The sequence below is a fragment of the Sminthopsis crassicaudata genome, chromosome 5 (genome assembly GCF_048593235.1).
Source record: "Sminthopsis crassicaudata isolate SCR6 chromosome 5, ASM4859323v1, whole genome shotgun sequence".
In the NCBI taxonomy this organism is placed as follows: Eukaryota; Metazoa; Chordata; class Mammalia; order Dasyuromorphia; family Dasyuridae; genus Sminthopsis; species Sminthopsis crassicaudata.
In genome coordinates, this window is record NC_133621.1 from 300,730,183 (window position 1) to 300,756,455 (window position 26,273).

The following is a 26,273-nucleotide window of genomic DNA, read 5'->3' on the forward strand; positions in this document are numbered from 1 at the left end:
CCACTTGCCAGCTATGTGACCTTAGTTATATGACATTAGTCTTTGAGTCTCCTCAGTTGCTGCATCTGTAAAAAGGAGTTTTTGTGGAATAATGGAAAGCATGCTAGAGGGCTTGAATTCAAATTCTGCCTTCTCCTTAATTGCACGTGACTTTGGGAAGAGCCCCTCCCCTCTCAGGGTCTCAGTTTCCCCATCTGCTAAATGAAGTGGCTGGACCGACAGGATTGGTAAACTCTGGTGGATCAATATTTCTGGCCCCATAAATGCTCTTGCTGCCTTGGTCACTGGAGGGGGAAACTGATCGCTGTCCACTGGGGAGCTGGTGCTGATCTCGCAGATTACAGCCTTCAGGGGCTTTAAGCAGGCTCATGGGGAAGATGGGAGGAGAGTTGCTGCTGGCGCCAAGGGAGGACTTCCATTATTTTTAGTATCTGATAGTAATTAAGGAGCCCAGAGGGGGAATTAGTGGAGCTGGGCTGTTTAATTAATACTAAAAGGCAGGTAGAATGGAAACTCCCATCAGCCCCCAGCCTGACTTTCTAGCAGCAAGCCAGATGTGCCCTAGGCTCAATGAGAACACCGGACCAGAAACATTAAAAGTGGGCCTCCCAGTGGACTTATCAGCCCAGTGACTTCCCTGAGTGACTGGCAGCTCAAATTCACCTTGCATTGTGGGTGCTGCCCATGTGTGGGCAGCAGAGAGGAAAAGACAGAGACAAAGGTGACCTTGACATCCCTTCCTGGGAGTCTGAGCCTAGCACGGGGTGTTCAGCCCAGCCGTGTGAAGGGGGAAACGGGGAGTAGGATTGGTACCTCCCTCCCCCTCTGTGGAGCATCCACAGAGAGCAAGGAAACTGTGCTCATCCTGGCCGATAGCTCGTCGTACAAAGATAAAACGGGACAGCGGGGGCTCCCGAAGGAGGAGGCTGGCTGTCAGAGGCCTGACATAACAGAGCTGAATGTCAGCTGGCACCCAGGGAGGCTGAGCACAGGGTAATTATCACCTTTTTGCCATGATCGGAGAGCAGTGGATTTTAAAAAATACAAATATTTTACTGTTTAATTTAGTGCTGACACAGCTGGAGTCTCACCAGTGCATGGCAGGCTGCAATCCCCTGTGATCCTGGGAGAAGAGACGGTACTTACCCTGAGACCTCCCTTTTCCTAGCTTCATGACTGCCCACCCCAACCTGCCTTGGATGCTTACTACCCATGGGATCATGGGCAAGACACTTCGTCCTGCCTCGGATTCCTCTTCTGTAAAATGAGACAATTGGACTCGGAGGTCGATTCTAGATGTAAATCTGTGAACTCATGAGTTCATCTCTTTGTACCTGTTTCCTCCTCCATAAAGTGGACTAGGTGGTCCCTGAGGCTCCTTCCATTCTTAATTCTGAAAAAGAGTTGGCCCTTGAAGGGTGACTGAATGGGGTGTGAGTGGATAGAGAAGAGGAGGAGGAAAGGTGACAGATATAGAGAGCAGCATGAGCAAAGACCAGGAGGTAGAACAGGAGAACCCCTGTTTGAGGGCCAACAAAGAAACTAGCCTGACTGAAGGAAGCGTTTGTAGAGGGAGAAGAGTTGGAGGAAAGACTGGAAGGGGAATGAATGAGATCACAAAGGGCCTTGAGAGGACTGGACTTGATCCAGGTGGTTTGATCTGAGATTTGAGTCTGAGAATGAGGTCAATGAGAAGCATTACTCTAAGATGTCATTAGGGGAAGATGAGGCTCGGCTCAACTTTGGGGAGACCAAACAGTGATGGTCTTGTGGCTGTATGGAGTCTGTAAAGGACTCAGCTCTTTACTACTCTGTTGATGCCCTAAAATTTCTCCTTGGAGCACAGGCTCGGCCCTGAGGCTCCCTATTAAAAAGCCCATCACTGTCTCAGTTGATTACCAGACATTGATTAGACTCCTGCGGCACACCCAACACTGGGGTACAAAGACAAAAAAAAAAAATGTATTTATCCTCAAGGAAATTACATTCTACTGGGCTGAAAGAATACAGATGTAGAGGGAGACAGGAAAATATAAGCATAATATGCACAATGCGATTTGGAGGCAACATAGGAACATAAAAGTAAATACAATATTTACAAAGTCAGGGCAGATATTTACGTACTATCCTGATCTCAGGAAATAAAGTGGTTGCCATTATTGAACGGCCGGTGATAAACAATTTGTAGTATTTATATAAAATGGCATTGCTGAGGCGGAAGAAATGAAGAACATTCAAAACTTCAGAGAGATTTGGGAAGATTTGTTAGAACCAATGCAAGGGGAAATGAGCTAACGCAGGAAAACAATACATGTGGTGATGTAAGAACAAAGGAGAAACAAGATTGCCTGACATCAGAGTTCTAGTTAGGGGCAGTGCCCAAGTCTGGATTGTGGGAGGCTGATCACTGTGCCTCCTTTTTGGGGACAGTGTACGTAGCTCATGCATTTTATGATTGCAGATTGTTTTTAAGCACATTATTACCGGCAGTTGAGGTGGTTTCTATAAGTAACTTTACAGATGAGGCAACCAAGGCTCTCACAGGTGACATCCATTTGGACTTGCCCAGGTCACCCAGCTATTAAGGGTTGACATTTAAACTTAAGCTTCTGCCGAATCTAAATTCAGCCTTTTCCAGCTATAAAACTGTGTATATTGACCCAACTTATTGGGAATGTATCGCAAGGAAATTATAAAGGAGGGAAAAGGGCCCACATGTGCAGAAATGTTTGCGGCAGCTTTTTTTGTGATGACAAAGAATTAGAAAAGGAGTGGATGCCCTTTGGGCTGGGGGGAATGGCTGAACAAGCTGTGGTACATGAAGATAATGGAGTATTATTGTTCTATAAAAAATGATGAGCAAGCTGATTGTAGAAAGGCCTGGAGAGACTTATATGAACTGATGCTGAGTGAAACAAGCAGAACCAGGAATACACTGTATACAGTAACAGCAAGAACATGCCATGATTGGGCAGCTAGGTGGCGCAGTAGATAGAGCACCAGCCCTGAAGTCAGAAGGACCCGAGTTCAAATCTGCTCTCAGACACATAATACTTCCTAGCTGTGTGACCCTGGGCAAGTCACTGAACCCTGATTACCTCAGGGAAAAAAAAAAAATGCAATGATCACTATCAAAGACTCGGTTTTTTCAGGGGTTCAGTGATCCAAAGCATTTCCACGAGACCATGGTTAGAAAATGCAACCAGAGAAAGAACTAAAGGAGACTGAATATAAATCAACACATTCTAGGTTCTCCTCTTTTTTCTGAGTGGTTTTTTTCCCCTCTCTCTCTCTCATGGTTTTTCCCTTTTGCTCTGATTTTTCTCTGCCAACATAATTCATAAAACAATGTGTGCTAAAATAAATAAAATTCAGCCCTTTCCAGTATATCAAGCAAGATAGTATCTGGAAAGTGCTTCACAGACCTTTAGAAGCAACAAAAGGTTATCTATTAACCCTTATTTATGCCCATCTTTTTAATTCTAAATGTGGTTTAGTTACAATTTGTGTCTGCTGCCTTTGAGCCTCGGCCCAACTGCATCCCCACACTGGGCTGTCCCTACTTCCTGAGTTTGGGCACGTCCCCAGACACAGTGAAGCCCCTGTCAGTAAATAAGCATTTATTTGGCACCTCCTGTGTGCCGTGCACTATTTTAAGCCTATATTGTTCTTGCCTTCCAGGTCATTGCCATAGTTATGGACCTTTTCACAGATGGGGACATCTTCCAGGACATCGTCAATGCTGCCTATAAGAGACAGGTCCCCGTGTACATAATTCTGGATGAGGCAGGCGTCAAGTTCTTTCTAGAGATGTGCCGGACCCTGGAGCTCAATGATTTCCGAATCCGGGTACGACCTCGAGCCCTGAGAAGGCATTGGGGAAAGGCCACCTCTGAAGGGGATCGTCTCCCACTTTTTCTGCTTCCCACCCAAATCTGAGCATAACCCCCAAAGCCAAAAACAAATCTGTCTGCGGCCTCCACTCCCAGAGCGAGGAGGGAACCAAGGTTCTGCTGCAGATCAGCTCCCTCCATATGGCGCAGTCCTGGGTGGCCCCTTTGAGTGAGAACATGCCTTTTAGAAAGTATATGTCCTATCCCAGTCCTTGTTAGGACCTTGCATTTAGCTAAGAAGAATGTAAATAGCTAAGAAGAGGAACATACTTATTTATTTTTTATTTATTTATATTTATTGCCAAAAATATTTATTACTAATATTAGAGTATAAAAATAAACTTAATCATCCATTTTCCTCCAAAAAAAATTAATGAATTACTTTCTGCTCAGAGTGTGGGGTAAGAGCCCATCGCCACTCTCTGGAAGGGTTAGACCTGCTTCTGCTGGGGGTCAGGGATGGGTCTGCAGAGCAGGGAGAGTTCTGGGACATCCCAGACCCAACAAGGCGGGTCCAGGGGACCTTCATTACTTTCTGCTCTCCTCTCCCCACCAGAACATCCGAACTCGCTGTGTGACCGGGGTTGGGTTCTATATGCCCACCGGAAAGGTCAGAGGAAGCCTGTCCTCGAGGTTCCTAATGGTAGATGGTGACAAGGTAGCCACGGGGTCTTACAGGTGAGTGGGGCTGTGAGCGGGGGGAGGGGGCCCCGACCCTGCTGCCCTCGGAGCATGGGGAAGGGGAGGGCCCGGGGCCACAGGGACTAAGGGAGCCTCGTTTCTCCTGCCAGCTTTACGTGGCGCTCCTCCCACGTGGACAGAAATCTCCTCCTGGTACTGACGGGACAGCACGTGGAGCCCTTTGATGTGGAATTTCGGGAGCTCTACGCCATCTCGGAAGAAGTCGACCTGTACCGAGAACTGGGCCTGACGGGCCTCAAATACTCCTCCACGGTGGCGCGTAAACTGATCAACCCAAAGTACGCGCTGGTGGCGGGCAGCCGCCAGCCCCCCGGGGAGATGATGCGCTGGGCAGCCCGCCAGAAGCAGGAGGCCCGGGCCGGGGGCAAGGAGGAGCCGGAGGAGGGACGCGGGGAGGGCTCCGAGTCCGCCCGGCGCCTTGAGAGCTTTCTCCATGACCTGGTCACGCTAGACCAGATACTGCCCATAATGGACTCCCCCGCCCTGGAGAAGGGCTGGAAAGGCGACAGGTTGTGTTCCCCCAGACTGCCAGAGCAGAAGCCCAAGGGCAAGGAACCGTCCATCCGGGGCAAGAAGACCGAGACCAATGGCGTAGCCGGCGGCGGCAGGGAGGGCAGACGGTCGGGCGGCAGGTTCAGCTGGAGGCCCAAGCGTGCCCCGGCCGCCAACGGCATGGTCACTTCCCACTCCAGTGAGACCTTCTCCGACGGGGAGTTTGTGGTGGTCCGGAAGCCTCCCCCGCCCCCGGGCACCCACGGCCCCAGCAACGGCGTCCACAGCAACGGCAGCGTCTCAGGTGGGTACCTCGCCCCGACTCTGTCCCCTCTTTCCCACCTCCCCTCCCCCCCCAACCCTTCACCCAGCCAGTGCACAGTGCCAATTCTGCTCCATACCCCCCCCCAAGATGATTCTTTTTTTTTCCCCCTGAGGCAATTGGAGTTAAGTGACTTGCCCAGGGTCACACAGCTAGGAAGTGATAAGTGTCTCACTGGGGTCCTCCTGAATTCAGGGCTGGGGCTCTATCCACTGCCCCACCTAGCTGCGCCCGCAAGACGGTTCTTAAAAGTGATTTGTATCCATCTTTTTTGTTTTGCCATCACCTTCTTTTGCAAATGTTCCACCACCAGCCCCAGCCCCGCCTGCTCTGGCCCCGCCTGCCCGATGGCCTGGCTCGCTTGTGTTGGAATAATTAGCTGGATCTCTTCTGGGGCTGCTGGTGGCTGCCCCTCCGGGCTCCGTGAGGTTCATTCTTGTTTTCTGTCTTCTGAGAATGGGTCTGTCTGTGCCTTAGCCTGGGAGCTGCTGCGTGTCAGGGTTAGGTCTAATTCCTCTCAGTTTCCCCACTTTGGGGGGAGAGCGCTGCTGATAATCCGGGCTCTTTCTGTTCTCCAGCCACAGAAAGAGATTTGCCCCCTGGCACAGGAGCGGAAAAATGGAGAAGAGGCTGAGAAGGGTTCCAGGGAACTTGGGGAGCAAGCCCTGGCTCTGCCTCTTACCAGCCAAGTGCCTTTGGGCAAGCAGTGCCCCCTTGCTGAGGCTCAGTTTCCTTATTTCTAACGTGGGAATCACTTCTCAGGAGTAGCAGAAGGAGCCCTGCCTTTAAGGTCAAATCCCCTACTTTGCTCTGATATACGAGTTGCTTTTGACCCTCCCTGGCCCTCAGCCTCCTCTTCTTTAAGGAGAAACTCCCAGGATCTTTCAGGTTCTTAAATCCTAGGATCTTTCTTCCTAAGCCAAAGAGAAGGATTTTTCCCCCTTTTTTGGATGTAACTGAGGATTTTGCCTTTGCTCTGATGAGTCGCCCTAGGGCTGTCGGGGCTTCTGAGGTCCCAGCGCAGCCACGTGGGGCGTAGCGAAAACTTGGGGCCTGGGAGTCTACCAAGGAAGAGTCCACCACGGAGGCTTCCTGGATCTCAGGGAGGGCGGGCCTTTCCTAAGGCTCCCCCGGCCCCTCTCCTCCTGCCCTGCTGGGTTATGCAAGCAGCCGAGCTTCAACACTGTGGACTCTAAACTCTTGTTTTAGAAAGATTTGGAAAGAGAGGCGTGGAGAGAGTGAGTTAGGGTAGAAAAGGACCTTCAAAGTCCCAGGCCCATTCCCACAACTCACAGGAGGAAACTGAGACCCAGAAATGGAGTCCCTCAAGTCAGGATCTGAGCCCAGCTCCTCTGACTCCCAATCCAGCTCTTTCCACTGCAGAAGAGAGGGAGCTGGTGCTCCTTCCCACTCTCATCCCAACTTCTTACCTCCCTCCCATGATGCACTTCCTTGTGCATCTTTCAGGGAGGAAGGTTGCCATGGAGAACACCTGGCAGGGAAGGAGGGGGAAGAAGGAAGAGAGGAGAGCCCATTCTGGAAAAGGGGAAGCCATCCTTCCCCCAAGTGATGTCTCCATGGAAACCCTGGCCCCCACTGCTGTGCCCTTTCCCTGGGTCTTGGCAGATCGCCCCACCTTTAGGGGATCTCCCCAGGCCTCCGGCTCGGATGACTGCAGTGGTGGCTGCGTAGAGATGGGAGGAGGGGAGTCCCTGGAAGCAGAGGGAGGGGCCCAGAGAATTGGAGATGGGGGGGAAGAGGGTCGGGACACCTGAGTGCCAGGAGGACGTCGCCCAAGGTCACACGAGGTCCCATCTCCTAAGGGCCCCGGCCTCTCCGACTGGGCTGGGGCAGAGGAAGGGTTATGAGCGTTCTTATATGAATAAGGAGACTTGAGCCCAGAGAAGAAATGGCTCATGGGTAAATACCCCGGGGACATGGGCTCAGTGGAAGAAAGGAAGAACCTTCTCTCCCTTGCCCCAAGACTGCCTCTTAATAAATATATAAACTTGGAAATCTCTTTTTTTCCCCTTGCTTCTTGGACCTGCTCCCTGGTCCACCTAAGAGGTGAATTTGGCATCCCCAGGAGCTGGGTTCGAGTCCAGACTTGAGTGACTCCATTTCTGGCTCTCAGTTTCCTCCTGGGAAATGTGGGGGTTAGACTGGGACTTTGAAGAGCCCTTCCCCTGAACGTGCTCTCTCCGGGCCTCCCTTTCCAGATCTTTCTAAAACAAAAGTTTAGATTCAGCAGTCTTTATTTTGAAATCACTTTAAGGAGGGTCTGGACTGGATCGGGCCCAAATTCCCTCCCAGCCCTAAGTTTGCCGTTCCCCTGCACGAGCCTGCCTTCTCTGCCACATTAAGTACCTTGCAGTGTTCCCTCTAGGGGAAATCTCTGGATGCAGAGCCCCCGGACCCCACGGGAGGGGAAAGGGAGCCGAGAGACAAAAGTTTCATGGATTTCATGCGTTCGTTTCATTCAGAATTCAGGAATGAAATGTAATTCCGTGGCCGGCTTCAGCGAGCAGGAAAAGTAACGATGAGGCTCTTGGTCTTCCTGGAGTTCCATCTAACCATCTCTAGGATGGCCGTCGAGGCCACTGGGCACTGCCAGTGTGTCCTCAGAACAAAAGTTCTGGACGGGAAGTGGCGCTGAGCCCTGGCTGCATGGACACCCCAGAAAGGCGGCAGGAGGGACGGGCCCTCCCTGAGCCCCAGGACCCGAGAGTGAGGGACTGAAATCGGAAAACCTGGGGGAGGAGCAAGTCTTCTTCTGCCCTGCAACCCTCTGGGCAGCCACAAAAAGGGGAGGCTGGGCTCAGTGGCTTCCAGGATCCCTTTCGGCCCTCCTCCCCTGCCCAAACTGCTAAAGGTCGTAGATTCAGAAGTAGAAGGGTCCTTGGAGGACATCCAGACAGCCTGCCTCGTTCTACAGATGGGGAAACTGAGGTCCAGAGACTTAGGTTCCTCCTCCCTGCCCCCAGCTTTCCCCAAAGCACACAGCTTCTGAGGGCCGCAGAATGTGAGCCAGAAGACACTCATTAGCCCTGCTTCACTCAGGGGGATGAGAGTGGGTGGAATGCTGCTGCCTTGTGAAGGGCCTTGAAGACCACACTAAGAAGTGAACACAGCCTGGAGCAGTGGCCCACTGGGAGAAGTGATCCTATGTTAGGGATGCAAGAAGAAGGATTTGAACCCAGGACTTCTTCCGTGAAAGTATGTGCTCTGGGGGGTTCTCCCAAGAAAATGCAACTGGGTCCCGAGTTCAAACGTGGCCCCAAGCACCAGACCCTGCCTGCCTCAGTTTCCTCAGCTGTAAAATGAGCTGCAGAAGGAAACTGCCCTCCAGATCCGAGCCTCTGCCGCCAGTGGGTCATGAGGAGCTGGCCGGCACTGAAGCACAAGGCTCCTCAGCGATGGCCTCCCCGTCCCCCTCTGCCGGCAGTGGGAGGGGTGCACGCGAACCTCCGGGGAAGAAGGCTTCTCCAGGGCTGGCCCTCCCCTCCCAAGCTCCGGCTCGCTTGCCTGCCGCCAAAACGCCGCTGCCTCTGGGGAGGATTTTGGCAGCTGCTTAATAGACTTAGCAAAGAAAACAGGCCGCCGAGGAGGGGAAGCGATGGAGGCTCCGTCCAACTGCAACAGCCTGGGGACTGGAGAGAGGCAGGATCCAATTACCCAGACTGGAGGCCGGCCAGAGCTCCCCCAGCCCGAGGGACAGCAGGGCCGGGCGGGCCCAGCCGGAACCCTGGGAAAGGCGGGGAGAGTCCCGGGCTGGCCAGCTCTGCCTCCGAGGGCCACCCCGAGCACTCCGGGGTGGGAGAAGTGAGCCAGGAGCAAGCATCCAGGTCTGGCCTAGCGGGCCACTAACAGTGGCGGGGGGGGGTAGAGTGGACCTGCTTATGGGGAGGGGGCAAGGGAGGCTGTCTGTTTTAGCATCTTTCTTGCTGATGGCCTGGAAGAGAGAGAGACAGCCCTCCCCTTAATTGAGTTCCCAGCTGCTAGGAGGTGGTGGGAACACTCTTAAGGGGGAGAGAGGGGGACGGGCTAACAGGAAGTGGGATGAGGGAGCCTCGCCCGGACAAAAGACTCGGCACGAGTCCCCCGAGCAAAACTTTGGCAGCCTGACCCCAAGGATGGAGCAGCTACCCTGCACAAATCCTTGGCGTTTCCTCATGTGTACAAAGAGCGTAAAGCCCACTGGCAAACCACAGTAGGAGTGTCAGCTGGAAGGGAACACGTGTTAAGTACCTACTAGGGCCGGGCACGGCGCTAAGTACTTAAAAAGTACCTGATGTGGTCTCCCTAACAGCAGCGAGAAGTGGGTGCTATTGACCCATTTAAAGTTGGGGAAACTAAGGCAGTCAGGGATTAAGTGGGAGGCCTGGGTCACACAGCTAGTGAGTGAAAGCTCCCAGAGCGCCTCAGTCTGCTAAGGCATGTGTGTCCGCAGACACATCAGAAGTCCCCAAGGTCCAGATCTGGCTAGAGCCTCTGAGGGAGCATGTCTCCCTTCTTTGCCCAAAGCAGGTCGCCGTCTGGCTTTCAGAGGTGGATGGGAGAGTCCCCCGAGCACAGAAGCCAAGAGGTTTGTTGCACGTCGGCGCCCTGGTACAATCCCCTGACGGAGCCTTTCTCATGTTCTTAAATAATTACGATTAAAAGGTCGTGAAAATAAAGGTTAACTTCCCCCCCACCACGTCCACATTCACAGAACCCCCGGAATCTGTCCCAGGTCAGAAACCCTTGCTTTCCGACATGAGTGATCCAGGAAAACTATGTTCATAATAATTCCTTTAATATTGATGCAACCCTTATCTCCCTTAGGGGAGAGAGAATTTAAGAGCATCCTCCCTCCGGCCCGACATGGGGCCACCAGAACCATCCGCGGTGCTTCAGATGTAGTCCGAGGGGGCGGGGGGGCGAGAGTGCATTTAGTTGGAGATTAAAAAAAAGTTTGAGTTGAATTATAATTATAATTTATAACTAATTCTAGGATCTTTACAGAAGGGTATATAGAATATCGCTTGCTATTTACTGAACTGGCTTTTTATATAATATATTATAATATATTATTGAATATCATTACTATTATTTCCTGAGCTGCTTTTTATATATTACATAATATATTGTAAGCTAATCATAATATGTTATGGAATAGGCAGCTAGGTGGCGCAGTGGATAGAGCACCCTCCCTGAAGTCAGGAGGCCCGAGTTCAAATTTGACCCCAGACACTTAACACTTCCTGGCTGTGTGACCCTGGGCAAGTCACTGAACCCCAAGTGCCTCAGCAAAAAAAGAAAAAGAAAAGAAAAATTTTACATATAAATATTATAGAATATCATTACCATCATTTACTGAACTCTTTTTTTATATATTTATATATTATATGTAATAATATTATTGAATATCATTACTATTATTAATTGAACTGCTTTTTAATATGTTATATAACTATGATATAAATCAGTTATAAATTAAAATAATTATCATAATATATTTTATTAAATTATAAATCATAATACATATTATGGAATATCACCATGATTATTTACTGAAGAGCTTTTTAATATTACATAATTATAATATATTTCATAATCTATATTATGATGTAATTATATTATGGGATATCACTACTATTATTTATTAAATTGCTTTTTTTTTTTGGTCTCTTAAAAATCTCTGGTGTAAATAATAGGTGACTGGATAGAAGAGAGGGGGGAAGATATGTTTACAAATGAAGATGATAGAAAAAATAAAAGGTTTCTAAAGCCTGGGAGGATGCCGCTGAATTAACTCAGGCCTGATCTTGAGGATTACAAATGTCCAGAAGCTTGAGAGAAAGAAACTTCACAACAGGGATTCTCTTGAATCCATCCAAAATCATTTATAAAGTGCCTACTGTGTGCCTAGTGCTGTATGAAGTGCTGGGGTACAAAGAAATGTTTAAAACAGTTTCTGCCCTTGGGAAGGGGGGAGTGTCCACCATTCTAATCCAGGTCTTTCTGTCTCCATCCCTGCAGGTAGAACAAGCCTCAGTCCTGCCAAGTCGAACAACTGTGTGATTTCCTGAGTATGGTGACCACGTTGGGCAGGACCCACAGGCGGCTCAAGACTTCTTACGCTTCTTTAACCCCAACAACTGTCTTGACAAGGGTCTCCTGGACGGGACCCTCGGGAGCCGGCCCATTCACGCTTCTGCCCTCTGGGCCTCTGCCTCGGCCGGCCTCCTGAAGGATGGCCGTGGGCCCTGGACAAAGTTAGTGCCGTGCTGGATGAAATCAGCTCCGTGTTTACATTTAGTGGGAGTGGGGAGAACCACCCCTCCCTTTGTGCCTCAACTTGATGGGAACCAAGGGATCCCACTGACCTTGATGTCTTCCTCCTCCCCCTTTTCTGCTTACTGCCAGTGATTCAGGGCCCTTGGGGAAAGCTGGAAGGACAGAGAGAAGGCTGATGGGGGAGTTGGGGGATGATACCTTCAAATATTGGAAAGCTTACTAGAAGGAGGAGACTCTGTTGGACCCCAGGGGAGCAATGGGTACATGTTACAGATGGGTAGATTTAGGTTTGAGATCTCAAAGAGGAATGAACTGCCTTTGCCGGGGGAGCGAGTGCCCCTTTCACTGGCGGTATAAAGGAGGAAGCTAGAAATGGATGGCCCTTTGTTTGGGATGCTCCAGAGGCAGACTAGGTGCCTCTGAGGGCTTTGCCACTATGCACGGGGAGAAGTAGATGTGAAGGGGAAAGGCGCATCTGTCTACTCCTTGGTCCTTAGATAAGGAGAAAATGTGGCTTTCTATGCAACTGAGATAATTTCCAAAACACCAGATGAGGAAACGGATGGGCTCTGATTGGCTGCCAGGGAGGATGGATGGCGGTAGGCTTCCTAGAGATGGGAGGCCCAGGCTGAAGTCTCATACTCCCCCAAAGCACCTTCTCCTACTGCCTTTTTCGCACGACAGCTTTGCAGAAACGAATGGACTTGGAACCCACCTCCCCATTGTCCAGCTAAGAAAAAGATTCCCCATGGGGTGGGAGGCGGGGGAGTGAGTGACTCAGTTCTACGCAGGTACTAAGTGATTACAGCTCACATTTCTCTTTCAGGGATTCTTAATCTGGGTCTTGGAACTCGTTTTTTAAATATTTTGATCACTCTGTTTCGGCATAATTGGTTCCCTTTGTATCCTATGTATTTTCTTAATGTGTTTAAAAGCATGATTTGGAGAAGGACTCTCCGGGTAGACTGACCACCCAGGAGAGCGCACAGGAAGTCCCGAGAAGGTGGGGAACACGGCCAGAGAAGAGCGTTGGGTCTGAGAGTCTAAGTTCATGCGTTCAGGTTGTCTTGGTTTCTTCTCTAAAACACAGAGGTTGGACTGGTGAGGTCTAAGGGGCTCCTGGCTCTCAGTGTGTGCCCATTTTACAGATGAGCCCTACATTTGACGGACTCAAGAAGAGGGCAATCTTTTGTTCCCTTTCTCTTCCCTGCCCTGCCAAGTGGAAACATGTTGAGAGCGGGGTCGTTTTGGTTTTGTATTTGTATCCCAGCAAGTGCAGTGTCTTATTAGATATTTGTTGAATCAATTTCTGGGAGCAATTCTGGTTGGAGCAGAGAGCATCGTGGAGGGTGGATTGTCCTAGGAGGCCATGGGTACCCAGCATCCCACCAGTGCCAAGTTCCGATCCTGTCCCTGAAATTCAGGCTAAGATGGGCTTCCCCCAAACAGGCTGGGCCAATGGCCGTGCTGCTGGGCCGAGGCTACCAGCCTTGAGTGTGTGCCCAGGTTAAGATGGAACAAGGAAGAACGAGGAGATGGGCTCCTAAACAGCTGAGGAATTGCAATTCCACTCCATCCCTAGAGAAATGTGAGTGGCTGTCCCCTCATAATTAAAGCCCAGCGCCCACAGCCACTCGGCCCATGAAGCAAAGGAACCGGATGGCTTGTGACTTTCAATGAGCAAACTTTGCTGCTTCCCCCCAATCTCCTAGGATCCTCGGTTTCTTCATCTGTAAAAGGGGGGCAGGGAGGAGTGAATTAGAGAATTTTCAGTTTTAACAGTCTCTAGAGTTATCAAAACATCAGACTATGGAAGTCAGGAAGAGGAGAACAGAGGTGAGAACGGTACCTCCTGGCCTAGTGTGATAGTCTCCAGTAGGGCTCAGTCAGAGGGCCTGTGTCTGAATACTGCCTTTGGTGTTTACTCCCCTAAAATGGGCATCTCATTGCCTCTTAATGTCCCGATGCATAAGATGAAGGCGTCCCCTGTGTGACAAGGAGATGGAGACCACCGAGCTCACCTCGGTTACAGCCAGATTTTTAGCCTTTTGGGAAATACAAGTGGACCCACTACCATAGGGGAGGGTGGCAAGAGGAGGAGGCGCCACGTTGAAGTCGGAAGCCAGATTCTCGTCGGCTGGCCCAGGTCAGGCTCATTTCGGCCGTGCATCTTCAAATAATTTTTCTTTTTTAAATCTTTGTTAAAAGGAGAGCTTGATGGCAGGTAGAGAGGAAGAAGATCATAAAAACCAGTGAGTTGCTGAGAGGTTATAGATAATCTGGAAATGATGCAATGGCTCAGAAAGATGATCTGTCCTGAGAGTCCCAAGTGCTATGAGCTAGGAAGCCTGAGGACCAGAACCACCTTCCCTGGGCTTGAGTTGTCCCCATTGGGTTAGACCTTGCAAGAAAGTCCTGGGGATTAAACATTGAATGTACCATGTCCTGCGGGGGCACAGGGGGAGGTTGGTCAGGCTGGTCAGAGGGACGGAGACTATCCCAGCTACCCTTCCGGGGAGGGCTGCAGACAGGAGTGCTGCTCTTGCCACGACCCTGATCCTTTGATAGGAAGCTATTCCCACTTGTTTGCTTACAGAAAGGAAAAGATAACCGTTTCCAAGAGGGAGTGGTGCTGACCCCTCCTCTGAAATTAGCTTCTCGGCCCACTGGACACCTAGCAGAGCCCTGAGGAGATGTGGTCCTGGAGGAGGAAAGATGGGAAGTGATGGAAGCGGAGGGTATTATTCCCCAGGGAGGCAACCTGGAGAAGGTGGGGGAGAGAATGGAGTAAAAGCGAAGAACTGGCCCACCCCGGGATGCTGTCCCTCCCAGACACACCCACCTTATGCCTTCATATACACACATTCGCTGCCATGTATATGGGATGCGTACATATATAATGTGTGCATTCTATACAACCATATTCTGTATACATACGTGTCTAGACTTCTCTCCCTCCTCTGGACACGTGATGCAGACTAGAAACTTGCCCTATGGATGGAGACAAGTCATTGCCGGCCATTCAGATTCACCTGGGCCCCTGACAGGCCAAAGGCCCGGCCTGCAGCCTCAGTCTAAGGACTTAGGCCCGGGTCTCTCTGGGGACAGCCTGACCTCCCCACTTAGGACACACTACCTCTCTTTCCTTGCACATATAAATAATCTTTGAATTCAACTGTAAATGAGTGAAAAGATGGAGAACTAAGGTTATACAATATTGCACATACATTGTTACTGTATAGGTGTTGCTGAATTGTGGGCTTTGGTCTAATTTTTCTTTTTAAATCTTTGTTAAAAGGGAAAGCTTGATAGGGGTGGGGAGGGAGAAGGGGGGAAATGAATATGAAGTAAAAAAAATAATAAGAAACCAAAAGATAATAAATATGCAGTTAAAAAAAGTAATTGTTATTTTTTTTAAATCAATGAAAAATTAATCTTCCAATGGGGAGGTGACTTATTTAAGGTTGCATAGGTAGTAAATGGCAGCTCAGAAGCTGGCTTCCTTTCCAGAGCATCCTGTTTGAGAATTATCTGTGTGTGTGTGTCTCTGTCTCTCTCTCTGTCTCTCTCTCTGTCTCTCTCTCTCTCTCTCTTTCTCTCTCTCTCTCTCTCATCATTGAGATGTGGCTCTGCTTGGTCCAACAAGTATTAAGTGCCTACTGTGTGCTAGGCACCGAGGATACAAAAATGAAACCCTCCTCCTCCTCAAGCAGCTTCCTTTCTACTAGATTTATCATGGATAGGATCATTATTTTGGAGATAGAAAGAAACTCAGAGGTTCTTGGGTCCCTCTCATTTTATAGATGTGGAAACTGAGGCTGGGGAAAAGCGTCCAAAGTCACACAGATAGAAATAATAGAATCAGATTTAAAAAAAAAAAACAAAAAAAAAAAAAAAAACTGGAACAGACCTTAGAGACCATCTAATCCTCCAACCCCCATTTTATAGGTAAAGAAATAGAGGTCCAGCGCCATTAGGGATTTACCCAAATGCCAGGAACCTCTGCTCCCCAGTATGAGCTTTTTCTGCCTTCTCAAGAAATCCTGCAAACCAAGAGCCACCACGTGTGGAGCCCCATTCACCTTCGCTGTCCTAATTAGGCAGAGCACAAAGAGCCCATTGGGAGGCCTGCTCTTGTTTGAGGCGCTCCCTTCTCGGTGGTCATGACCCTCACTCCGGGACACACACACTCTCACACATGTACTCATACTTGGGTACTCACATGCTCAGATACACAGCGTACACACACGCACCCTAGCGCACACACTCGGACACAACAAGTGTACACACCTGGTCTTCCTACCCTCCCTCTCCTCTCCTGGTACCGCCTCCTATTGGCCCATCCCTCCCTCAACCCTTCGGGGCCAAACTCTTGCCTTCCCACCCAACTTTCAGCTGCTCTGCCAAAGTCTTCCTCAGAATATGCTGGTGAGGAGCCCCTCGGGGGCCCGTCTCCATTTCTCGGGCCACAAGTACGTTATAGCCAAATCCTTGTGAAAATCACAGATAATTTGCATTTTCTCCTGTTGTTTTGTATGAATTTGTTTAGATGAGATGGCTTAATAAAATGAGACAACCAGGAAGGCTGTTGGCAAATTTCTCTTGTATCTATTAAAATGTGAGTGAGTATATGTGGAGGATGGACGGGGGCCACCTGGAACAGTAGTGAGAGCTGGAATCAAGGGGATTTCTAGCTTGTCTATAGCAATGTAATCACAGGGAAAATATATACATACATATCTTTTTATACATAAATCATAGGCAGCTGAAACTGCAATCCACCTTGAGGGAGAGCCATATTCCACTTCCCCTCAAACTCTTAGAAGAGTCCAGAACCTTGAGCCCAGGAGCACTTAGCACAGAGTTGGGTACAGAGTAAGTGCTTAATGAATGCTTTTTCATCCAAGCATCTAACATCCATCATCCATCCATCCATCTATCCGTCATCCTTTTATCTATCCATTCATCTATCATCCCTCATTTATCCATCCTTCCATTATCCATCCAACCAATCATCTTCCATCCACCCATCAACCATTCATCCAATCATCAGCCATCCACCATTTATTCATCTATCCACCCATCATCTATCCATCTTGTCCATAATTTCTAACCATCCATTTCTCCATAATCCATTATTCATCTGTGCATCCATCTATCCATCCATCGCTCATCCACTAACTATCTATCATCATCCATCATCCAAACATCTATTCACCCATGTTGGAATCATGGAAAGAACACAAGTCAGACTCAGAAGACGTAGTTCAAGTCCTGTCTATGACTCTTGCTAATTATGTGAATTAATCTAACCCATTTTACCTCTTTTGTACTTTTAGAATCTAGAAAATCCCGAATCTAGAAAATGAATATAACACTCACACTAGCTATCTCACAGGATAACTGTCAGAACTGTGCTTGGAAAATCCTAATATGTTTTAGAAATGTGAGTTATTATGGAGTAACTAGAGGTAACCTCAACTTATGAAGAAAATACGCTAGGTGAGAATTCCCCAGTATTCTTTAGGTCCTCACTAGTCATATGTATATTACAGTATAAAATCTATATAGTATAAAATCATACTTTCATTATACATGTAATGAGACATATATGTGAATATCACACACATTCCCTTCCTTTTTCTTGTTTCCTTCCTTCCTTTTTCCCCTCTCCCTCCCTCCCTTCTCTCCTCCCTTCACTCCTTCCTTCCCTTCTTCCTTCCTTCCTATCTTCCTTCCTTTCTTCCTTCCCTCCCTTCTTCCTTTCTTCCCTCCTTTCTTCGTTCCTTCCTTTCCTCCCTCCCTCCCTCTCTTTGTGCCTCCCTCTCTCTCCCTCCCTCCCTCCTTCCCTCCTTTCTTCCTTCTTTCCCTCTCTCTTTTCCTCCCACCCTTCCTCCCATTATGAATATTGTATTTTTGTTTTATAACTTGGAAGGAGCTTAAATCCCCAGCCAAATTTAAATATAATGATGCTATTTATGCTTTTCTTTTTTATTTCAGAAACGAATATCCTATCCATGAGATAGTATTTGTCCTTTCATGACAACTTTTTTCTGTAATTAGGCCTTAAAAGTAGAGCATCTTCTGGTTTCTACAAGCTTCCCATATTAGACTTATATCTTAATGAAAGATTAAAGTGGCTCTGAGGCTTTTGGAATACAATACGATGTACAGATTTGTGTCTCCACACATTTGTGGGCAGAATTCTTCTCCCAGCACTTTATCTCATTGTGGAGTAACCTAGGACTCCGCAGGCCTGTCAGTCTCCTCAAGAGCTAATGGGGCTTCCAGATAAACTGTATTTTTGCAGCTCAAGGACCAGACCAGCTCAGTCCAGAGAGACAGTCCCAAGGCGGATGCAGGATGAAGGATTGAGGACGGTTTCTTCAATTGTAAATAAAGGATAGTGATCAGCATTTGCTTACAAGTCTTCTGGGAAGTATGAAAGGAGAACCATAGAATATGTAACACACTTCCCAAATTAAAGGCACCCAAGATAGAGCACTGAAGCTGAATTCAGAAGGAATTGAATTCAAATCCAGCCTCAGCCCCTTACCAGCTGGATGGCCCTGGCAACACAGTTTCCTTAGTTTTCTCATTTATAAAACGGAGATAATAGTGGGATCAACCTTTCCAGGATGTCGTGGAGATCAAATGAGATGCTATTTGTAAAGCTGGCATATAATAGGCACTATATAAATACCCATTCCTTTTCCTTCCCCCTTATAAATTCTATAGAAATATAGGTTGTTATTGATAACCTCAGTCTCTTTGCTACAACAGCAAAACTCTACTCTCTTCATCTCTAGCGCAGTACACACGGGTACCTTTGAGTTAACACCTGCTTAACAACTTTTCCCACACTTCCTAGAAAGCAGAGCAGGTGTTAATGACATGTGGGCATATATACATACACCTGTTTATTTCAGGTTATTCCCCGGCCAACTTTCCCAGCCAATGTCCCTCCTGTCACGTGAGTGCCCACACACATCCCCATAAAGTCACCTTAATGGAAAAAGGCTGCCTAGTCCCTGGCCCTGTGAGAAAAATCCTGGATCCTCAAGGATGGGTCCTGAGAATGAACAAGAGCTAACTCTCCTCAGGAGATTAATTAAATGCCCAACTTTGGACTCCATTTATCAACGGGAAGAGATCCAATAAGCACTCATTTCTTGCTGAAGCACTTAAAGACAGCAGTAGTTAGCACTTCGTTCCAGTTTTATCACAGGAATCTTTAGCTTAATAAAAAACTGGAGTTATTATGAATAAAGATTAATAAAGAGGCAGGAGGTAACAAAGGAGAGAAAGTCAGCTTCAGAGCCAGGACGACCCGGGTCCGAGTTCTGTCTCTGACAGACACACTTGCTATGTGATTCTAGAGAAAGCATTAAATCTCTGGCCTCCAGGTAACTCTAAGATTATCTAAAGTGCAGAGCAGGTGCTCTGAGAAGAAAGAGTTTCTCCTTAAGGCACTCTCTGTGTCAATGAAATCATAATCAATGATAATAATGATAACAATACAAGAAGGAGATTGGTGCTGTGTGTCTCATGTGCTGGGCCTGAACTCAGGAAGATCTGAGTTTAAGTGTGGCCTAAGACAATTCTTGTGTAACTGGGCAAGTCATTTGTTTTTTATTTTTATTTGTTTTTATTTAATAATTTTTTTAAAAAATTTATTTCAATATCAATGGTAATTGTACATTTTGTCCTGTCAAGTTTTGTGGAAAGCACAATGGTGCATCCGAGGCGAGTACAATTGTCCAGCCTCAAAGATGGCACCCAAATATCTGGCCTGGACTCTTCTTCTACTATTCTTCTTATACTGAGTTCTTATTTTCCATTATTCTATTCATACTTCAATGACAGCCAGAAGTCAGGTAGTGACAGAGTTGGTCTCAAAGCCAGGAAGACCAATCAATTCCCCGGTGTGACCCTGGGCAAATCACTTAAATCATCATATGTCTAGAAAAAAATGTATAAGTTTATAAATAGCAAAAAAAAAAAGAGAGAGAGAGAGAGAGAGAGAGAGAGAGAGAGAGAGAGAGAGAGAGAGAGAGAGAGAGAGAGAGAGAGAGAGAGAGAGAGAGATAAGCCATAAGCCATAGTGGGAGAAGTTCCTCACTGGAAGCTCCCTACAATTCTGTACATGCACACACATGTGTGTGTATATATATATATATATATATATATATATATATATATATATATGTATGTGTAACTATAGATAGATAAGATATATAATTACACACACACACACACACACAGATACTCAACTGTCAGGGACAGTTTCAGTTCCTAATGCTGTCTCTATTCCATTAGTGAAGATGGCAAAATCTATTTCTGTTGTTCCCCTTAATTATTGATTGTCCCCTCCAAATAGGAATCAGCATGGTGGTAAAACCACAGGACAAGAATAATGGCTTTCTCTTCTTGGCTACGTTCTTTGAAACAACAAAATTTGTCCATACATGTAAAAAGAGCCTCATAAAATATGTTTTTAGTCAGTTATTTCAGCTCTTCATGACGCCATTTTTGGTGTTTTCTTGGCAAAGATACCAGAATGGTTTGCTATTTCCTTCTCCAGCTTATTTTATAGATGAGGAAGCTGAGGCAAACAGGATTAAGTGACTTGCTGGGCAAGTCATTTAATAGAAGTTAATAGAAACCTGCCTCAATTTCCTCATCTGTGGGGTAAATACTAGCACCTACCTCCTAGGATTGTTGAAAGGATAAAATGAGATGCTTATAAAGTGGTTTTCAAATGGGAAAGCATTGACTAAATTGAAAATATTCATTTTCAAATATTAATCAATAAGTAATCATTAAGCACCTACTTTATGCCGGGCACTGGGCTAAGGGCTGGGGATACAAAGAAAGTCAAAAGCCAGTCCCTGTCCTTGAGAAACTTGGTCTCATGGAGAAGAACATGAACAACGCAACATCAGCAAGAGGAGGTAGGAAGCTTTCACAATTTAGAGACCAAACAGAACCATGTAGGGGCAGGATGAGGTGTGTAGTAAAAGGTGGTCCCACTCCATGCAGTGACCAGTCCAAGACCTGAAGTCTGATTGAAGCTTTCTGGGTTCTGCCGGCCTTCTTGTTCTATCATTCGCTTTATGGCATTAAGCTTCTGTACAAAATTATTATAATCTGTGTCGATATCCTTTCTGATATCCATTTCCCTTTTTTCATTGCCAACTACTTGTTTAAATGGTTCAGGATTCAGCTATTTGAAATGAACACCATATCTTCTTTTTCTCCTCCTCCCCTTTCTTCTTCTCTTCCTCCTCTTTCTTTTCTTCCTCCTCATCCTCCTCCTCTGATTCTTCTTTCTTCTCTTCCTCCTCTTCTTCCTCCTCCTGATGCTTCTTTGAAGAGCTAAAAGTTAGGAGAGAAAAAGAAAATTTGGACAAGAAAAGGAAGAGTCGGTCACTTTGTCCATAATGTCCTAGAGAAAACCAGGTCAATGTGAATATTAACTAATCTATCTCATGATGTTAATTTCCATTATGAATCTCACAGAGTGGTACACTGAAGCATGGTTTTGTGGATAATGGGGTAACACCTTTATAAACTTCATTCATGTGTAACCAGAGCCTTTCAGTAAGTTCCCTCTCATCCACTTCCCTTAAAATGAATTACGTATGGAGGAAATAAAAAGGTGTCCCATGTCTGACCCACCTGGTACTTAGCGTATCTTTCTAAAATTCCTTTTGGGATGACTTTAGGCCTAAGTCATACCTGAGCTTAAAATATTTTCTCCAAAGCTCCAGGGAACCAAAAAGAATCAAGGATAATGAGAAAAGATAAAGGCTGGTCCTCTTTTATTTTATTTTTTATAAGTACATTTTCTTTTTATTTAATATTTTATTTTCCTCAATTACATGTAAAAACAATTTGCAACATTTGTTTTTAAGATCAAGTTCCAAATTCTCTCTCTTCTTCCTCAATCCCCTCACTAAAAAGGCAAACAATTTGATATAGGTTCTATGTGTGTAGACATTATTTCCATATTAGTCCCAAGAAAAATTAAGAAACCTGCAGTCAGACTCCATCAATTCTTCTCTGGAGATGGATAGCAGTTTTCATCTTAAGTCTTTCAGGGTTATCTCAGGTCATTGTATTACTGAAAATAGCAAAGTCATTCATAGTTGATCATCACACAGTGTTGCTGTTACTGTTTACAATGTTCTCCTCATTCTGCTCATTTCCCTTTGCATCAGTTCATGTAAATCTTTCCAGGTTCTTCTGAGATCATCCTGCTCATCATTTGTTATAATACAATAGTGTTTCATCACAATCATACATCACAACTTAAATAACCATTCTCCAATTTATAAACATCTGCTCAGTTTCTAATTCCTTGCCACCAGAAAACTAATGCTAAAAATATTTTGGTACATATATTCATCAATCTTTTTAGAAGTTACATTTCCCTAGGACTGAAGCAAAGATGGGACCCCTTAGTGAATTTTGAAAGTTCCCTTTATTGCAGCAGAGTGATGACTGTCCAAGGCAAAACTCTCCTAATTCAGTGTTTTGAAATTCTGATGATTTTGCAGTCCATGGGGTCTTTGATCTGTGATGGAGTCAGATTCTTAGAACTGGAAAGGCTTTTTGCAGGTCACCTCGTCCTGGCCATGCCGACACCCAAACCTTCTATGTCTCACCAGGCTGATTATCCTGTTCGAGCGAGCCTGAGTTTGTGACATATTCTTTGAAAATTCCATTATCAACTTCTTGGTACAGCTCTCATTTTCAGCTCAGAAAAGCTGCTTCATTTCTCTTCAGAAAAATGGTTAGGGTAAGAGGGATGGAGGAGGGGGAGTTCTAATAATCCAGTAAATAAATGGGAATCTGAGACAGTGCGTTCTAGGAGCAGAGAGGGAGTGTGGAAGAATCTGGGACCAGAGAACAAAAGTTCAAATCCAGTCTTTGATTTTTTCACCTCTATGAGCAAGTTATTGAATGTCTCTAAGTCTGTTTCCTCAATCTTCCCCCCCCCCCCTGAGGCTGGGGTTAAGTGACTTGCCCAGGGTCACACAGCTAGGAAGTGTCACATTTGAACTCGGGTCCTCCTGAATTCAGGCCCCGTGCTCTATCCACTGCGCCACCTAGCTGCCCCCCCCAATCTTTTAAGTGAAGTGGATAGACCAGGTGTGCTCTGGGATCCCTCTTAGTTCTAATTTAATTTAAATTTAACCTAATTTAAATTTAAATCCCATTGCATTATAGAAGTGTGAGTCATGGTAACACAGTGATATCTTTCCCTTCCTTCTCCCCAAGCCATGTGATTGGATTTGGGACTATTATTAACAATGGTACCCAAGGGCCCTACACTCATATCAAAACATGGCTGCTGGCTTTGGCCATTGAAGGTCTTTTGAGATGAAGCTCTGGGTGAAATAAAAATGTTCAGGGTCTTAAGCTCGCATATCTGGAGAAGGCTGTGGAGAGGGAGCTCAGTGTATGGGAAGGATTGTGACTAGATTATTTTCTTTTTTTATTATTATAGCTTTTTATTGACAGAACATACGCCTGGGTAATTTTTCAACATTGACCCTTTTCCCTTCCCTCCACCCTCTCCTCTAGACGGCAGGCAGTGACTAGTGGTATTTTCAACACATTTAATTCAATTTTCATGAGACATGGAAGATATTATGATAATGGAGGTGACAACTGAACTGAGATTTGAGGGAAGTCAAAGGTTCAGATAAAGGAACATATGCCAGGGGTGGTGGATAGCTTATACAAATGCATGACGCAGGAGATGAGACATGGAGTTCAGGGATAACCAGAAAGCCATTTTGGGTGGAACGTACAGTGTTTGAAGGGGAGTCATGAGAAAAGTTTGGAAATGCAGATGGAAGCTAGACTGTGAGGACCTCAGATGCCCAGCTAAGGAGTCTGTGCCTTTGTGCTCGAGTTCTTTGGAGGGAGCTAATGAGGTTTTCAGAGCACAAAAGCTGAATCTCAGGAGGGTGCACCAACAGCTGTTTGGAGTGGGGATTTCAGAGGGACAGACTGGGAGTAGGATGTCCAATTAGGAAGCACTGCAATAGTCAAAGGCAAGGGGGGATGAGTGCTTGGATCTAGGGATCTGTGTTGTGAAGGGGGGAAAGGAGATAATGCAGACATACAACAGGCAAGACTTGGAGTGAATCAGAGCAAAGCCGGGGATGACTGCAACCTGGGTGATGAAAGAATGGCGGAACCTTCAGCCAAAATCAGAGGTTTGGATCATGGCGGGGACTGGGTGGGATGGGAAGGTGGCAGGTTCTGTCGGGGCATGCTGAGTTGAGCTGCAAAAGGAATGTATTCAGCAGGCACTTAGCAGTGCAGGATTGGAGATCAGGAGAAACGTTAAGGCTAGAATGGATCAGATCCAAGAGGGAGGGAAGGGTAAAGCCTTGGGAGACATGAGAGGCACGAGGGTGAGGTGACTTGCTGGGGGGCACACAGTCTGTATCCCAGAGACCCAGATTTGAATTCAGGTTTTCCCGACTTCAGGACAACACTCTGTCCACCGAGTCAGCTTCTCTCAGTTTTTTCATCTGTAAAATGGGGACGCGGAGATAACAGAGGCCGTGTGGACCACGGAAAAGCCGCACCTGGAGCCCCCTGGACCACTTCTTCTGCCCTGCTTGGTCTCCGCTTCCACATCTATAAAGTGAGTGGAGTGGACTGGATTGCCCTGGAGACCCCAGTTCTACATCCGTGACTCCCCGGCCTCCAAGATCCCTTTGCTGCTCCCAGTCTAGTCCCAACTAACTCTTCATGCAACCTTTAGAAAAGCCCAAGGTTTAAAACTTCATGGGATAAGGGCGACATCTTGTGGCCAATGATAAATATGTATTTCTTTTCTTTTTCCCCTTTCAGCTGAGTGCCCCAGCTAAGGAGAATCAAAAGATCAGACCCTGAAAAGTATCTGGAGGCCACGGAACCTGAACTGCAAACCTCCAGGATCAATAACTCAATCAACCAACACGTACTGATTATGTGCCTACTGTGTGCCCCACTCTGTGCTGGACAGGACTCCTTGTCCCAGTGAGCTTACAGACGAATGGATGGGACAGTGAGACAGGTGTGTCCCTTTTGGGAAACTCTGCTACTAATGGAGTCTAATAGAGCTTAAACCTTCCTCCTTGCAACATCCACCCACTGCTCTTGGTCCTGACCTCAGGGGCAACACCCCAGCGAGGCTGATTTCCCTTCCCCTGAAGAGAGCACCCAGTCTCCTTCCACCCTCCTACCCGCCATCCCCTCACTGTTTGGGTTTCTGTGCCCTGGAAACCCTCCGGCTTAGAGGCTACATAATTCATATATATATATATATATATATATATATATATATATATATATATACTACATAATTCATATATATATATATACTACATAATTCATATATATATATATATATATATATACTACATAATTCATATATATATATATACTACATAATTCATATATATATATATATATATAATAATTCAAACGGCGGCCGACTGAGGAGAAGTAGGCCTTTCAAACCAGACACGTCTCTGTCTGTCCCAGCTCATCGAGGCAGCTGTTACTTACACTCCTTGGTTTATTGTAAAGAAGGCATCTGGGGACATTGGAAAGGGGGTGAGAGCTGGAATCTGAGGATGTGGCTCAAACCCCTTTGTCTCTTTCTGTGAGCCTCCGTTTCCTCACCTGTAAAATGAAGGGATTGGCCTTGGAGAGCCCTTTCTCTGTATCCCTGAGTCCATGAACGTACCCTGGAAATGCCAGCAGTTTGTTACTGAATGGATTACAGTCTAACCGAGGAGATGGCAAAAGCTATTTCAAGATGTGAAAAATAGCCCATGAACAAACTGGGGCAGAGTCAGGAGGACCTGAGTTCAAATCCAAATTTACTTACTAGTTGTGTGACCTCAGGCATGTCAATCAACCCCCATTGCTTTGCTCACTACCCCCCAATGAAACATCTAGAGAAGAATTCTAAGGTAACAGACAATGCAATGACCACAACATCCATTAAACATCTACTGTATACAAAGCACAATAGTAAGTGCACAGGAAATACAATGCTTTTTTGAAAAAAATACTAGAAATATTTTAATATACTTAAGTATAGATAAGATACTCTAAGCAAGGGTGAGAAAGTGATTTCCTTGAGTGTGATAAATTTAAATAAAAGTTGAAGGAATTCATAAGAGAGGGAAACACTATTCGTGGGATTGGTGGGGGGAAGATTTTATCTCAACCTGAGATGAGCCTTGGAGGAAATGTAGCCTTTGGATGCATGGAAAGGAAAGAAGACAACATCAGGATGAGGAAGCCCTCCTGGGAATTCCTAGTTTCTTTCAAAACTCAGGTCAAAATCACCAGGATGATTTCAGAGAGGCCCAGAGAGATTTACATGAACTGATGCTAAGTGAAATGAGCAGAACCAGGAGATCACCAGGCAACAAGAAGATTATATGATGATCAATTATTTTTTTATTATTATAGCTTTTTATTTACAAGATATGTGCATGAAATTTTACAACACTGACAATTGCTAAGCCTTTTGTTCTAATTTTCCCCTCCCTCCCCACCCC

The 26,273-nt window shown here is 46.5% G+C and overlaps 1 protein-coding gene across 1 annotated transcript in view; it reads left to right on the forward strand.

Annotated features, from left to right (window-relative positions):
* The window catches only part of FAM83F (family with sequence similarity 83 member F), a 36,896-nt gene extending 20,610 nt beyond the window's left edge, over positions 1 to 16,286 (forward strand). Inside the window, exons 2-5 of the mRNA XM_074271769.1 lie at positions 3,682 to 3,849; positions 4,450 to 4,571; positions 4,685 to 5,391; positions 11,431 to 16,286. Of these exons, the coding sequence (XP_074127870.1) occupies positions 3,682 to 3,849; positions 4,450 to 4,571; positions 4,685 to 5,391; positions 11,431 to 11,480 (1,047 nt within the window). The 3' untranslated portion in view covers positions 11,481 to 16,286. The remainder of the gene's footprint in view (positions 1 to 3,681; positions 3,850 to 4,449; positions 4,572 to 4,684; positions 5,392 to 11,430) is intronic.
* The last annotated feature ends 9,987 nt before the right edge of the window (positions 16,287 to 26,273 follow it).